General features: G+C 51.8%; 1 protein-coding gene across 17 annotated transcripts in view; it reads left to right on the top strand.

Moving 5' to 3' along the window:
• The window catches only part of SUN1 (Sad1 and UNC84 domain containing 1), a 43767-nt gene extending 29518 nt beyond the window's left edge, over positions 1-14249 (top strand). For 13 of the 17 annotated variants that reach the window (XM_043915488.1, XM_043915498.1, XM_043915495.1 and 10 more), the window contains 11 exons: positions 45-190; positions 935-1111; positions 1770-1856; positions 2846-2889; positions 4179-4314; positions 5661-5915; positions 6454-6538; positions 8948-9063; positions 10182-10349; positions 12039-12131; positions 12487-14249. In XM_043915488.1, the coding sequence (XP_043771423.1) occupies positions 45-190; positions 935-1111; positions 1770-1856; positions 2846-2889; positions 4179-4314; positions 5661-5915; positions 6454-6538; positions 8948-9063; positions 10182-10349; positions 12039-12131; positions 12487-12600 (1421 nt within the window). In that variant the 3' untranslated portion in view covers positions 12601-14249. The remainder of the gene's footprint in view (positions 1-44; positions 191-934; positions 1112-1769; positions 1857-2845; positions 2890-4178; positions 4315-5660; positions 5916-6453; positions 6539-8947; positions 9064-10181; positions 10350-12038; positions 12132-12486) is intronic. The other 4 variants (XM_043915499.1, XM_043915496.1, XM_043915493.1 and 1 more) reach the window with 1 other exon arrangement.
• Positions 14250-14498: the final 249 nt, after the last annotated feature.

Here is a 14498-nt window from a genome sequence, read left to right as displayed (position 1 = left end):
AGTGTCTGCACGTGTGTATACAGGTGCTTTTTCTCTCCTTTGAGGTGCAGGTGTTTCATTATGGGGCCAGGGTGACGTCCTTTCGCTCCTGCCTGTGTTAAACTGGACACAGAGCCACAGAGCGCAGAGAGTGGATGGCCCCAGGACCACGCTTACACCTGCTGCCTCCCACCCCAACCAGCCTCTGCAGGTAATCGGCCAGGAGACGCGCTTCCCTGGCATTGCCAGTCTGTTCTCCCAAGCGAGTTTCTGCATTCCTTGTAAACTCCAGGGCAGTTCAGCTGGGCTCCTTAACCTGTTCTGAAACAGTTCGAGTAATGCATACAGGCACACCTCAAGTACTGTGGATTTTGCTCCAGGATTACACGGATTTTTTTGTTTCCTGGTTCATATGAAAGTTATGTTTACCTTATGGTACTTTAAGTGTATATAATAGCATTACATCTAAAAAAATAATGTACAGACCTTAATTGAAAATACTTCACTGTTAGCAAATGCTAACCATCATCTAAGCCTTTAATGAGTCATATAATGTTTTTGCTGGTGGAGGGTTTGAAATACTTTGAAAATTACCCAAGTGTGATGCAGCACAGGCTCCTATGTGCAGTTAGGAAGGTGCATGGACAGACCTTCGCTTGTGAAAATGCAGTGCCTGTGAAGTTCAGTGAAGTTCTGTGTTTCAATTCATCTCATCATTCAGTTCATTTTCACTTAAAAAAAGAGCTTTTATTACTTTGGAAAATGTAGAAAGCATAAAGCAAAAAATAAAAACCACCCACAGGCTGCCATGTAAAGGAACTCACTACTGAGGAACGTCTTTCTGTCTTTTCCTTCGGGCTGTGTGAGCTGTAGTTGACGTTCTCCTGTAGCGCTCTGCTTTGCTGTCTGGACTTGTCCTGTCATTTTGTCCCCTTTGGAACCTCTTACTCTCCAGGTTGGTGATGAGGCCTTCCACTGGCGTCGGATGAGTGAGGTGGAGAGGCAGGTGGCCACGTTGTCGGGACAGTGTCAGAGTCACGATGAGAAGCTTGGACAGCTGGCGGCTTTGCTCCGGAAGCTGCAAGCTCGGGTGGACCAGGCGGACGGCAGCAGTGAGGGGGGGTCACCCCCGGTGAGGAGTGTGGGGCGGGGGGCAGCATCTCAAGGGGGCTGGTGCTGGCGGGTTCCCGGGCTCCACAGTGACGCCAGGGAGTTCTCAGGCAAGGAGCAGGAGGGCCCTGTGGTGGGGTGCTGCGGGGAGTGCATTGGCCGGCGCTCGGGTGCTCCGGACACTCCCGAGGAGAAGCCCCATCTGAGGACAGGGTGGGGCAGGCAGAGGGGCCTGTGGGTGTCTCCCAGGAGGGAGGGCAGGCTGCAGCTGGACACGTGGCTATCCCTGGCCTGCGTTTTATTTCGTGAGTGGATCGAACACAATTGCATGAAATCTTACTGTCGCTGAACTGAAAATTTGCTCAAATCTGTTATTTCAAATATCTCAAGATCATGAGATAGTTAAGAGCAGCTACTAGTCCTTATGGAGCCATGAGCTTATATATATTTATATATATATATATGTTTCATGTCTCATCTGTTTGGTTCTCAAAGAAAGGATTGTCAGTCCATTTTCCTCAGAACCACCGTAGGGCAGGTTTCAGACGTCTGAACTTAGACCCAGAGAGGATGTCCTCCCTGCGGGGTGCTGTGGAGGAACGGCATGGCCTGGCTGACAGGTTTGGGCTTATTTGCTGCTTAATTTTCTCTGCCATTTTTCATTCATTTTCCCTTTCAAGACCAACTATGTGACACTTCACCAAGAGCATGAATTGCGCATCTCCAGCCTGGAAGATGTACTTGGAGAACTAACAGAAAGATCTGAGGTATTCATACACTTGACCTTTCACTTTTAGCCCCCGCAGTGCGGTTTCCTTGACAAAAGTCAGCATCAGCAGTGGCTGTGTTCACATCCCCAGCCTCTCTGAAGGTGCTGCTTTAGGGCGTTTGCTGCCATCCTTCATGAGACTAAAAAGCAGTATTTCTGACTGCCCCCTTTTTCCTGGGTGGTTCCAGTGTTGCTTTAGTGCTTCCCACGTGTGTCCAGCTCACGGGCTCCCATCTGTCTTTTCGAGGGGAAGGGTCTGAGCCAGGTGGGTGAGGACGGCTCTACTCGCTGCCTCCTGCCTCCACGGGGGATGGTGTCTGTGGACCGGGGGGAGAAGGAGCAGCGCTCTGACCTGTCTGCAGAGGATTTTCTGGGGGAAAGTCTGGCCTCGTCAGGTGTCACGGAGGCGGGGGGCGGGGAGCTGCTGCTTCAGGGGAGACCGTAGTCCTCGGGGTGGGGCTGGCCGCAGACGGCATCCGAGGCGGCGGTTTGCGTTGCTCGTCCATTGGGAGTGTCTGCGGCCGTCCCACGCTCGTGTTCTGCCACCACGGAGCGGGGCCTCTGTCCAGCTGTGCCTGCACGGCTGTGAGCAAACCATGTTAACGAGGCACAGCGTCGTGTGCAAACCTGCTCCTCCGCGCCCTGCCACGCTTAGGACACTTGGTGGGGCTGGCGGAGTCTGGCTTCATGGCCTGGGTACTGGGTATAGGAGCTGCTTGCTTAGTTTGAAAATCTGTCAAGCTGCTCCCAGGTGAACTGTGTGCCTCGCTGAATGGACACTATGTGTCTTTTAAAGTCTGTTGTGAAAAGTAAAGTAAACATCCCTCACCTGCCTACCAGCAGCCTGGGCTGGGCTTTAAATTAAGGGGGAGAATCCCAGATAAATGTGTATTTGTTTCTATTTACATGTATGTGGTCATGTATGTGACTTCCTGGAAAGTTGGTGCATAACTTGTGTATTTAAACATTGTTTCTCAATCATTTTAGGCCATCCAGAAGGAGCTAGAGCAGGCCAAGCTAAGAACAGTCAGGTAGGACGTTTCACACAATTCCTCTCCCGCCTTCTGGCCTCCTTGGTGTCCCGTGGGCCGCACCGTCTCAGCACAGGAGTGGCGGGCTCCTGTGTCAGCTCCAGCCGCTGTCTTGCTGGGAGGCTCTCAGGGCACCTGAGGATGGAGGAGGCTGGGGGAGGCTTGTTGCCATCCACCTCCACGCCGCACCAAAGATGCGGGGCCCATGTGCTCTGGGGAGCCTCCCTCCCTGGTCGCGGCTTGGAGGGCCACCCCTGGGTAAGGAGCGGCCGCGGGCTCATGGCCGGGTGCGGTGGGCCTCCTGCCGGGTCCTCTGCTCGCCCTGGGGCACCGCAGTGCGGCAGCCCCTTGAGGAGACCTGCCTTCCGAGCCGGCGTGGCTGCAGCACGGCTGGGCCTCCTCTGAGCCCTGGCCCTCAGCAGTTCTGTGGGTGCCATGTTTGGTCGGCACACCCTGCTTGCTCCTTCTCTGCACGTTTTCCCGATGCCCTCAGCCACGTGGCGCTTCCCTTGCCTGTGAGCCTCAGAGCGGCCGTCTTTTTCACACACTTGGTTTTGTCACCCGGGCTCTCCCCGCCCTTGTTACCCTTCTGTTACTCCAGTAACTCACTTGGGAGAGAACAAGTGGGGAGCTCTGACCTCCAGTCTTCCTGTCTCTGGCCCCAGTGTGTCTGTGGGTCCTGTGTTGTGATTTTAGGCCTCAGGACGACGTGAGTGGCAGACCTTTGAACTCTCCTTCAGGGCCTTTATGTGTCAAAGCCCCTCTGACAGACCGTGCAGACCCTGCAGTGTTCACCCCCGAGGGCACTCTTGTGAGATTTGAACTGTTGGTATCTCCACAACTGTTCCTGCCTATAAACAACTATAAATATAACACTACCATTTCATAACATACAATGGCTGCATTAAAATAGGATTGTTAAAATCCTGAAGCCGTATGTTTTTAGTTTAGTTTTCTCTTCCAGTAGCATGAAAAATTCATACTTGACTTTATGGTGATTACCAATAAACATAGTCTCATTTATGAGTTTATGAAGTCTCAGAATTTTAAGGAGATAGGTGTAGGTTTTACATATTAAATGGTGTTTAGGAGGTGCCCTCCCCCACCCAACAGAGGTGTAACCACTGCTGACGGCAGGTGTGTGTGGTGTGTGTGCGGACGTTGAGGTGGGAACAGTCTCTGGGCCCTTGACTTGAACCGTCCCTGTGCTGGGGGCAGGGGGGTGTTGCCAGCCACCCTGCCTGTAACGGGGCCTCTCCCCTGATGGCGCTGTTGTCCTTCCCCTGCAGCGGGGCTGGCGAGGAGCAGCGCCTGCTTGCCTTGGTCGGGCGTCTGGAGCAGGAGCTGGGGCACCTGAAAGCAGACTTGTCCAGCTGGCAGCATGGGCAAGCCAGCTGTGAGAAGGTGGAGGCCATCCATGAAAAGGTCAGTGCCTCAGTTTTTATGTTTTGTCATGGAAAATAAAAACACTGAGTTGGTGCCTTAATTTTTTTTAATTTCAACTTTCTTTAAAAATTTTATTTTAACTTTATTTGAAGTTTCTTGAACATTTTAAATGAAATAATTAAAAATTCAGCTCCCCTCGAATTCCTTCCATTCCAGTGACACGAGGTGTGGGTGCTGGCCTATCTTTCCCTCCGAGGGCGCGCCTGTGTGTGGGTTGGGGGGGAAGTTTGTCTGTCTGTCCCCAGAGCAGACGCACGTACCTCACATCCGCGTGTCAGGACGTTGGGTCAGGGCCGCCCATCCTCACGCAGAAGCAGAAGCCCCTACGCTTGGAGCTGCGGGCGGGGAGAGCTCTGACGCTGCAGAGACGCAGGCGCTGCTGAGCTGGGCAGGCAGGCGGGGGCGGGTAGGTCTGTGGTGCTGGGAGCCCTGAGGCTGAGAAACACCAATGAATACACAAACAACTGTAACTGTAATGGTGTACTGTTTCACAGCACACAACATCTGCGTTAAAATAGGACTGTTACAGCCCTGAAGCCGTATGTTTTTAGTCAGACGCTAGGTGCAGCCCAGCCTGGCAGGCGACCTGTCTCCCTGAGTGGGTGGCAGGTTGCGGGAACACCTGCTCCTCGATCCTCAGGTGGTGGGGTGGTGACCGTCCCTGCAGGGGGCCTGGGGGACAGGGGCCTGCAGCCTCCTGGGAGAAGGCCCTGAGACGGCCATGGGCCGCAGAGACTTTGTCTCAGAGACAAGCAGCCCCACTCTGGGGACTCGGGTGCAGAGGTGAAAGAGCCCACGCGGGAGCCGTGGACACGCGTGCAGAGTTGTGACATTGGTGCTGAGGTGGCCCGAGGCGGGGCGGCGGCTGACAGGCGTGGCGGAACATTCCAGAGCGCGCAGATGGGGAGGTCACTGGCTGGCGGCGTGACAGGAGCTGCGCTTTCCCGGGTGTCTGTGTATAAACCGCACCGAGACACTTCCTCCCTGCACGAAGTCACGTCTGCAGTTGTGTATGGGATTGTTAACTTCTCAGACTGAATTTGAAGCTGGGGCCCCGTCATCTCTGCACCTCACCTGGGGCAGGGCCCCCTCCAGCACCCAGAGCACCCAGACTTGCTCTCCTCTGTCCCTGCCCCTTGAATGTATCCCAGTATCTTTGGAGGGTTCTTAAGTTTTGTATGAAAGGAGAAACTGTGTCGCGTTTCTGCCGTGGGTTTTGATCAGCTGTGTGGTCCTTCCAGGGTGTCTAAGGGGACTGAGTGGAGAGTTGGAAAGATTCATCTAAAACAGTACGTTCACATGACAGTCGCCAATGATGTTTCTAGGTGGATGTCCAAATCAGAGAGGCGCTCAGACTCATGTTCTCTGGAGATGAGCACGATGCTTCTGTCGACTGGCTGCTCCGGAAGCTGTCCGCTCAGTTTGTGAGCAAGGGTGACGTGCAGGTTTTGCTACGAGATTTAGAGCTGCAGATCCTGAGGAACATCACGCACCACATTTCTGTGACAAGAGAGGTGCCGACCTCCGAAACTGTAGTGTCTGCTGTGAGCGGAGCAGGCATTTCGGGAATAACAGAAGCGGTGAGTAGACAAGGAACGTTTAAGTCACATGGTGATGAAACTGCCCATGTGGTTATTAAGCTGGCGGATGCTGATGTCCTGTTCTGACGATGGTTCCTTAAGGATGTGGCGATGGTGTAAAAAGTGCTTAGGTCCAGGTGGGTGTGGGGAAAGTAGGTTTCCTGTTGTCAGACTACTTCTTGGAAGTGTTACACTTCATACTTCATTAATCTTTTTGTCCCAAAGATTTTGTCTACCTGGTAGCCACATACCTTCTGGAATTACACAAAAATTTCCCACAGTGCAGTCCCAGTTACCATCTCTAATGCTAGCCCTTGCTTGTCCACTTTGTATGGCACCAGGGGTTCTGGCTCTGAGCCTTTTGTGCCGTGTCTGAACCCGGGTGTCTGGCTTTGGCCCCCTCGCCAGGGTCCCCGTGGTCACAAGCAGGACTCAAGTCTGGCATTGCTGAGATGCCCCACATAGAGCTCACTGAAAGTCTGTCTCTGTCACTAACACGAGTCTTGTCTCTGCTCCTGTGGGCGCCGCCTCTGCCCAGCAAGCACGGGTCATCGTGAACAATGCCCTGAAGCTGTACTCCCAGGACAAGACGGGCATGGTGGACTTCGCCCTGGAGTCCGGGGGTGAGTGCCCGACTCCTCAGCCAAGGGCAGGGGCGGGGACGTGAGCAAGTATGCGACAGCCTGACGGGGAGCGGTACTCCAGGTGCGCCCCTGCGGTCTGGTGGAGACACGCTGGCTCCCCGGAGCGCGGCCTGAGGGGGAGCGGTACTCCAGGCGTGTCCCTGCAGTCTGGTGGAGATGCACTGGCTCCCCGGAGCGCAGGCTGTGGGTGCAGCTAGATGACAGGCCACAGCAGAACCCCAGAACTACTGATTATTCACTTACAGTCTTGTGTGTTGTAAAGTGTGTGGGTTTTTTAAAGTATAGAAGTCCACTGACTGTAGAGCATTTTTTAGACTGCTTCTCAGGACAGTAGTGCTCCCTGTCAGCCACGTGCAGGGCCCATTGGGGGCATCAGGGACACAACTGTGAATCGGACGGTCCTTGCCCCCCAGAACCTCCCCTCCAAGGGGGAGACAGATGACAGAACAATGGCCATTACTGTGTCAGAAGCCACAGCTGGTGGGTAGAAAGGATGGCCACTGTTCCGGCTTCTCAAGAAGGCCAGTCGGAGGTGCTGCATGGCCGTGGCCCCGGGTGTGCTGGAAGAGCCAGCCTGTGGTTCAGCGAGGCAGCATGTCCATGGCCCTCTGTCGTCAGCCCTCGGTGACCTGCAGGACAGCACCTGGGATCACACATGGAGATGCGTGTGAAAACGGGAGGGACGTCACGTCAGTTCAGGGAGCATTTGGCACCAGATGCGTTGGAGAAAATCCCGGTTTTCTGAATGTTTAGGGTCTCTTGGAGGAAAGGAGGTTCTTGACACACGTCATTAACCATGTGAGGACCTGTGGGAAGGGTGAGGGCAGTTGGCAGGCTGAGGGCGGGGCTGGGGGGGCTGCGGGCCTCCCCTCACTCACCCTCTCGGGGCTGCTGCTCCTGCCAGAGGCAGCCAGGTTCTTCCAGCATCGGAAAGCAGTGAGGTGCCCAGCTGCTCCTTGTGTGTCTTTTGTTTAGGATGACTGTTTCAGAATATTCAGTGATTTTAGTTTTGTGTTTTGAAATTCAGTGGTTTCTGAGGGAACTTTCACAACTCAGAGACAGCATGTGATTTTTACCAGTTCGATGGGACCAGTAGTTGCCATGTTTTCTTAGAGGTGTAAGTCCTCACAGGTTGGTATGTCACTGATTCAGAATTCTCCTCATCCCCAGAAGGCTGAACTGAATGTTCTGTTACTGAGCAAAGCATTTATTGGCTCTTCCTAAGTGAAAAAACTGAGTCACTGTATTTAAGGAGACACTTTTTTAGATGGAGAATAAGATATTTTAAAAAGAATTCAGAAGTTTGGACCTGCCGATCAGCTAGATCAAAATCACGTTATTTTCTTGTTTAAAATTCTGTCCCATGCGCGCCTCTCCTGTTTGGAGGTGAGAACCCCAAGAGGGGCCGGGGCTGCATCTGCCGGTGTCCCCGGGGTGGTGGTATGCAGCCAGCTGAGGCGCCACTGGTCCTAGCAGACAGATGGCTCGGGACTGCTTGGATTTATTAATCACACACTTGTTTCCTTTGTAGTTTATTTTAGTTGATGTTTCTTTCCGCGCCAACTTGTTTTGACACCAACATCCTATCCCATTTCCTGCTGAGAGACAAATTGGACTTTATTTCTTTTAACACTTTTTATTATTATAATTATTGAGATATAATTCATATAACAGACTTCACCATTTTCAAGTGTACAGTTGGGTGGCTTTTAGCATACTTCTCCTGTTACAGCGGTCACCACTATCTACTTCAGGACATTTGTGTTTATTTCCAAAGAGAAGTCCTGTCCTGTTAGCAGACACTGCTCATTACCCCAGCAGTGAGTAGGCCTTCTGAGAACTCCCGATGCCTGGTTAGATTCATCGTTCTTTATTTTAAAATGAGAACAGGAGTTCACTCAGAGTCACCACCCTCATCGTGGCAGGTGGGGAGCCCAGTGTCTTGTTGGCATTAGGACTGTGTGTCCTAAAACATTTGTGAACTGTGGACTCTGAATTTGGAAAAAGTAAAGTTAGGAATGGAGGGGCTTCCCTGGTGGTCCAGTGGTTAGAGACTCATCTCGCAGTGCGGGAGACCCGGTGCAGCCCCTGGTCTGGGAGGGCCACGTGCTGCGGAGCAGCAAGGCCTGAGCTCTGGAGCCGGCACACCACACCCAGGGGGCCAGGCGCGGCCGTGAGCCAACCTCCCCAGTGCTGCGTCTAGACCCCGTTAGCCACGTAAATAAATACTAAAAAAGTAAGACTGGAGCTGCTCTTCATGTAAGAATATTTACATGACTAGAAACGTGAGAATTTTTAGAACATTACAGACAGATGCCTAAGGTGAGAGTGATGCTGCTTCCGAAACAGTAGGATGAGATGCTGAGTCGCGTCTCCGCTCTGCTACAGGGGGGAGCGTCTTGAGTACCCGCTGCTCCGAGACGTACGAGACCAAGACCGCACTCATCAGCCTGTTCGGCGTGCCGCTCTGGTACTTCTCCCAGTCGCCCCGGGTGGCCATCCAGGTGAGCAGGCGTCCGGGCTGCCGCATGCGTGTCCCGGCCTTGAGCAGTTGTGGTGCGGCTGTGACTGTTTGGGGGTGTGTGCGTTCCACTTCCACAAAGGTGCAGGCTGGAGCATGCAAGTCCTGAGTCCATGGTCCAGGGTGTGCCTCGCGCAGCGGCCCCAGACCCAGGAGCAGAGTCGCGCACCTCTCGGTCCCTGCCGTCCCTGCTCGCTCAGAGGCGATTTCTGACGCCTCTGCTGGCTCTCCTTGTTTCTGGACTCGGGGCAGGCGAGGCTGCCCGTGCTGTCCCGTGCTGGGCTTCACTGTCTCTCGGGGGTGTCCCCTACGACTCAGACCCAGGCCTATGTGGGAGGGCACAGCTTGGCTTGCCCCTGGGGAGCCTGGCCTTGCTGCAGGCAGGAACGACCCTGCCGGGGACCCGGAGCCCCAGGCACAGGGCGGGCGGCTGGGGCACTTGGAGAGGCGGAGATGAACACAGGGGTGGACTGGGGGTGGTCTTGTCCTCTGGACAGCAGGGCCCAGGCGAGGGCTGCAGGCTCCTCCACCGCAGTACAAGCCCTCTCTCAGGGGAGTGTTCCGCCTCTGTCATCTGGGGCTGTCCCCACACACAGGGCGTGAACGTGGGCGCTCTGTTCAGCCGGAGGGTGGCTGCGTGCATAGTCTGCTCCGTGATGCCGGGGCTGCATCTCGCTGCTCTGGGCTTGGTGTGCGGGGTGTGCATCCCCAGCGCATACAGCGGGTTTTGTCTGGTGGGGATTACTGTCTGTCTGCTAGGTGAGAGATGGGCATAGGTATTGCTTAAATTGTGGTTTTCGCGTTGCTCTGGGAATGAGGAGTCTCCCTGTGTCTGAGGTGCTCGCAGCGCCGTGTGCCGCCTGTTCTCAGGCTTACCCACCGGGCGTCACCTCGCACTGTGTACGTGGCCCTTCAGGATGAAGTCACGGATGCCTTTCCTCACTTCCTGTTTTTGATCTTTCGTATGACCGTTTCTTACCAACAAAAATTCTGTGGTTTGTTTTTTTCAATATTAACCAGTCTTTTCTCTCACTACTCCTGCTTTTTCGAGTGGTTAGGAGCTTGTTCAGCTTTTAAGTGTTAGTGCTTGCCTTTCCTCAGCCTGACATCTACCCAGGGAACTGCTGGGCGTTCAAAGGCTCCCAGGGGTATCTGGTAGTGAGGCTGTCAATGACGATCTGCCCGACCGCCTTCACCCTGGAGCACATACCGAAAGCGCTGTCGCCCACGGGCAGCATCACCAGCGCCCCCAAGGACTTCGCGGTTTTCGTGAGTGCACCCAAACCCCGAGACCCCGCCTCAGCCCTCAGGGACTCTTCCAGAGATGAGCCCCAAGAAGGCTGGGACGCGAGTATACTGCCAGCGTCGCCCCTCGCATCCTCCCCTCTGCCCGCTGATCTCTGAGTATCCAGAAAACATGGAGGGAGACGTTCCCAGACTTTTCCAGGGAGGGAGGCTGTGGGAGGACTCACCTCTCGTCTGCTCAGCGTGGAGTCTGTTCTGATTCCGGTGTGAGGACATGGTGAGGGTGCTGGGAAAAGGACACCCAGATCCCAGCACCTCAGCAGTCACCATTAACACTGGCATTTTCCCATAACACACACAGCTGAGGGAATTCCCCGCCGTCCAACGGATAGGCGGTGCTTCCACTGACGGGCCCAGGCCCCAGTTGGGAACTAAGATCCCACAAGCTGCGTAGCTTGGCAAAAAGAAGTGCACAGTTTGAGACAACACCATTCATAAAATTTCACTTCCTACCTTAAAAAAGCAAATTGACCCTAAGAATTTGTCCATGGCAGTGAACGTCACTGTACGCGTTTTAGCAGCATCTGACACCTGGATACACTGGAGCATCACCTCCTGCCACTGCGCACTGGGCCGCTTCCCCAGAGTGCCCCTGTCCATGTGCCAGCTTCCCCAAAGCTGCCTTCCCTCTTCAGTGGCTCCCCAGAAAGACACTCAGGCAGCGTGATGTTTCGGGGGTACGAGGGGCCTTTGATTCATCAGACCGCATGTGGTGTTAGTATGAGAGGCATTCCTCATCTCGTGGTTCCCTTTCTGAGTCTTTTTTTTAAATCCCCACTAACCTGATGGTTCTTGTTTTAATCTTCATGACTGTGTATTGCACATGCATGTTTCCTTTTTTTGTAGAGTCTGGTTTGTTTTTATCCATGTATCTTTTGGTATCTTAGTTTCCTTATGAATATTTTAGCTTTCTAATGTAAAAATATTGATCATGAGTCATTCTGTTACGGATATACTTCCTACTGTCAGTCTTAATTCCATATTTAGTTACACCTGCTCATTGCCTGTAATTTCTTCCATGGCATTTTTACACCTAGAAAGTCCTTTTTCCTTTTATGAAACAGACATCTAAATAGTCACTTGTTTCCTACTGGTTACTTCTTTATTGTGGTAAAATACACAGAACGTAAACTTAGCACCTTAACCGTCTGTGAGTGTGCAGCTCAGGGGCATCAGGCACACTCACCCTGTGGGAAGCCGTCACCTCCGGCATGTCCAGAGCTCCCTCGTCTCACACGGAGACTGTCTGCACAGACACTGACTCCCGTCCCTCAGCCCCTGGCGCCCACCGTCCTCTTTCTGGCAGTGAGTCTGCCACACTCTGCTGGCCTGCTCTCCTTTCCCGCACGCACCAGGTGCCCTGGGTTCCACTTTGGAGTGTGGAGGGCAACAGTGGGCCATGTGGCTGTCGAGTGTGGTCTGCTGCCTGGTTAGCGTGCCCGCTCCCAGCCTCAGTTTTCCTGATCTATATAATGGGAAAATAATGCCTGCTTCATAGGCTTTGTGGTCTGTGAGAAGCCCTTAACAAAATGCCCAGCGCACAGCAAGCCTTCCTGGGCACTTCTCCCTGCTTTAATGGAAACGTAATCCCACCCCACCCCACTACCTCATTGTCTTCTCCCTTTATTTAGTAACTAGATGGTTCTGTTTCAGGGGTTAGAAAACGAGTATCAGGAAGAAGGGCAGCTCCTGGGACGGTTCACCTACGATCAGGAAGGGGAATCACTCCAGATATTCGTGGCCCCGGTAAGGACCTCGCACTTCCTGCGCATTCCGGGGTCCCTTGCCACAGTCCCGGCCTCAGGACCCACAGATACTTAACAGAACTGTCCACGGGGCGTGAGGGCCAGCCTCTGATCAAGTGGACCCGAGCTTCCTAGCTTCTCTGTTCTAGAATGAGCCTTTTTAGTATGTAACTTGTTCTGCACAAATGTATCATACGTAATGACCTGAACTTTGTGTCCTATAATGATATATTTCATGTTAAAAGCTTAATCTCCAACTTGGCTGCTTAATCTCAAGTCTCATAGCTGGGCAAGTGGTGGGGCTTGGGCATATTAATATGAAATGTGTGATTTTTCTTTTTTCCCCTCAATTGCAGAAAAAACCGGAAGGAGCTTTCCAAATAGTGGAACTGCGGATTTTTTCTAACTGGGGCCATCCTGAATACACGTGTCTTTACCGGTTCAGAGTTCATGGAGAGCCTATCAAGTAAAGAGATGACTCACTATCCTTGTACATTTTGTATATACTGGACAGCCTGGAACACTGGAATCCTTCATGGACTCAGGCATAGAGAGTGCAGCATTAATTCACCCCTGAAATAAACGTACCGACTGCCAGCAGGACACAGGGTAGAAGTGATGAATGCTGACCAGCTTCATATACCCAGCTTGCTATTCTGTCCCCAGGAAACACTGCATGTTGACTGCTTGGGATCAGAGACCTGACAGCTGCAGGTGGTCTCTGGAAATTCATTTGAATGTATGGTTCACACAGACACTTATTTTTGGGGGGTGGGGGGGATTTGATTTTGAACATAAAACTATTTGCTTGACATCAGGAACAAAGCAAAGAAAGTTAGAAAGTTTGGAGTGTTCTTGAAGCCTTGACAGCAGCCTTCACTGGCCCCTTTGAAAGGGCCTTTGGGAGCAGATATGTGTTCAACCCAACACATGTCTTTCAGGGAAGTCACCAAAGCTGAGAGCTGAACTCCCTTCCTTTAGGGTGAGATACTCCTCTGTTGGCAAAAGTGGTTCTTTAGTATCACCAGGTGTGGAAGTAATGGAAATGGGATTTCCTGCTTTGTGTGTTCCACCACTGAGAAGGATTTTCCATCATCCATTCAGGAACCCTGGAGAGTTTCCCTGTGTTGCACCTTTGAAGTGTGTCCGATTCGAGAGGGGATGGTCTGGATCTACACAAACATGTAAATAGAGTTCTCAGGTCTCCACTGGGCTCATCCCATCGGATTCTCCCTACAGTTTCACTTCACACTATGAATAGGAACCAAGAAATCCAATCTTTTGGATATTTTCAGGTTTTGTTTTGAGTTTTGCTGAAAAGCGAACGAACACTAACATGCTCTGTCTTTCAGAGGCTTATGTTTTTATTCCACTTACGGTTATTAAAGAAGATTGTCCCATGTGGCAAATTCATGAAACCAGGACATTTGGTGATGTTTTTCTTACAGCAGCACTTTGTACTGGCTCTGGTTGGATTTGCCTTTTATTACGACTTGGCCATTCTCTTTGTTTTGGTTATAATTAATATTTAATATTTAGACTATTTTACTGAGCAGACTTTATAAATGAGGTATCTGCAAGGCACTTAAAGATACAGATGTTTTACCTTAAAAATTATTTAAGTTTTTTTGGGTTAAGACAGTTTTTTGGTGTACCATAAATGTTGTATTTTCAGAAAAAGACAAAATGATGGTGCTGACTGGTTTTCTGAAGAGTTTTATGTATATTGCACAACAGTCCTCAAATATACAAAAACTACATAAACTAGCATTTTTTTTCACTCTTGTTAGAATTGAAACTAATGCCTATGCAGTTAAGTTGGATAAAATATATACATATATTTCATATATTACAGGATAAATATATAAATCAAAATTTCCTATAAAGCTAAATTTGGGAGATGGGGTGGAAATATTTTGAATATTTATTTTTAAAAGATGCGAGACAGGACTTTGTGCAATGTATTTTTGTAAATGCTTTTCAACATACTTGTCTTTGGTAGAGCTTCTTTGCTGCCACCAAATTGGTAAGACGCTACCGAAATGTTTAAATAAAGAGTTTTAATTTTTAAAAGTGCATGTGACATTTCAAAGTAATAATAAACAGTATGTTTCTTTTCTCTACCTGCTTCGTCTCTGCCCCGGGCGATGAGGGAGACACAGCGCGTTGAGCGACCCCCTCCCCCGACCCTTGCGGGCCAGGGTCGTCGGGCAGCGAGCCTCGCGGCACGCGCGCCTACGCCGTGCGCGTCCCCCTGGCGGCGCGCGCCCCAGTCGCAGACGTGTCCCCGCGTTTCCCACAGTTTCCCACGGACCACCCGCGAGCAGACAGCGGTGAGATCGGGTGTCTGGCGCCGGGGCCGAGCACT

The sequence above is a fragment of the Cervus elaphus genome, chromosome 10, assembly GCF_910594005.1.
Source record: "Cervus elaphus chromosome 10, mCerEla1.1, whole genome shotgun sequence".
Classification (NCBI taxonomy): Eukaryota; Metazoa; Chordata; class Mammalia; order Artiodactyla; family Cervidae; genus Cervus; species Cervus elaphus.
This window is presented reverse-complemented; position numbering and strand designations above follow the sequence as displayed.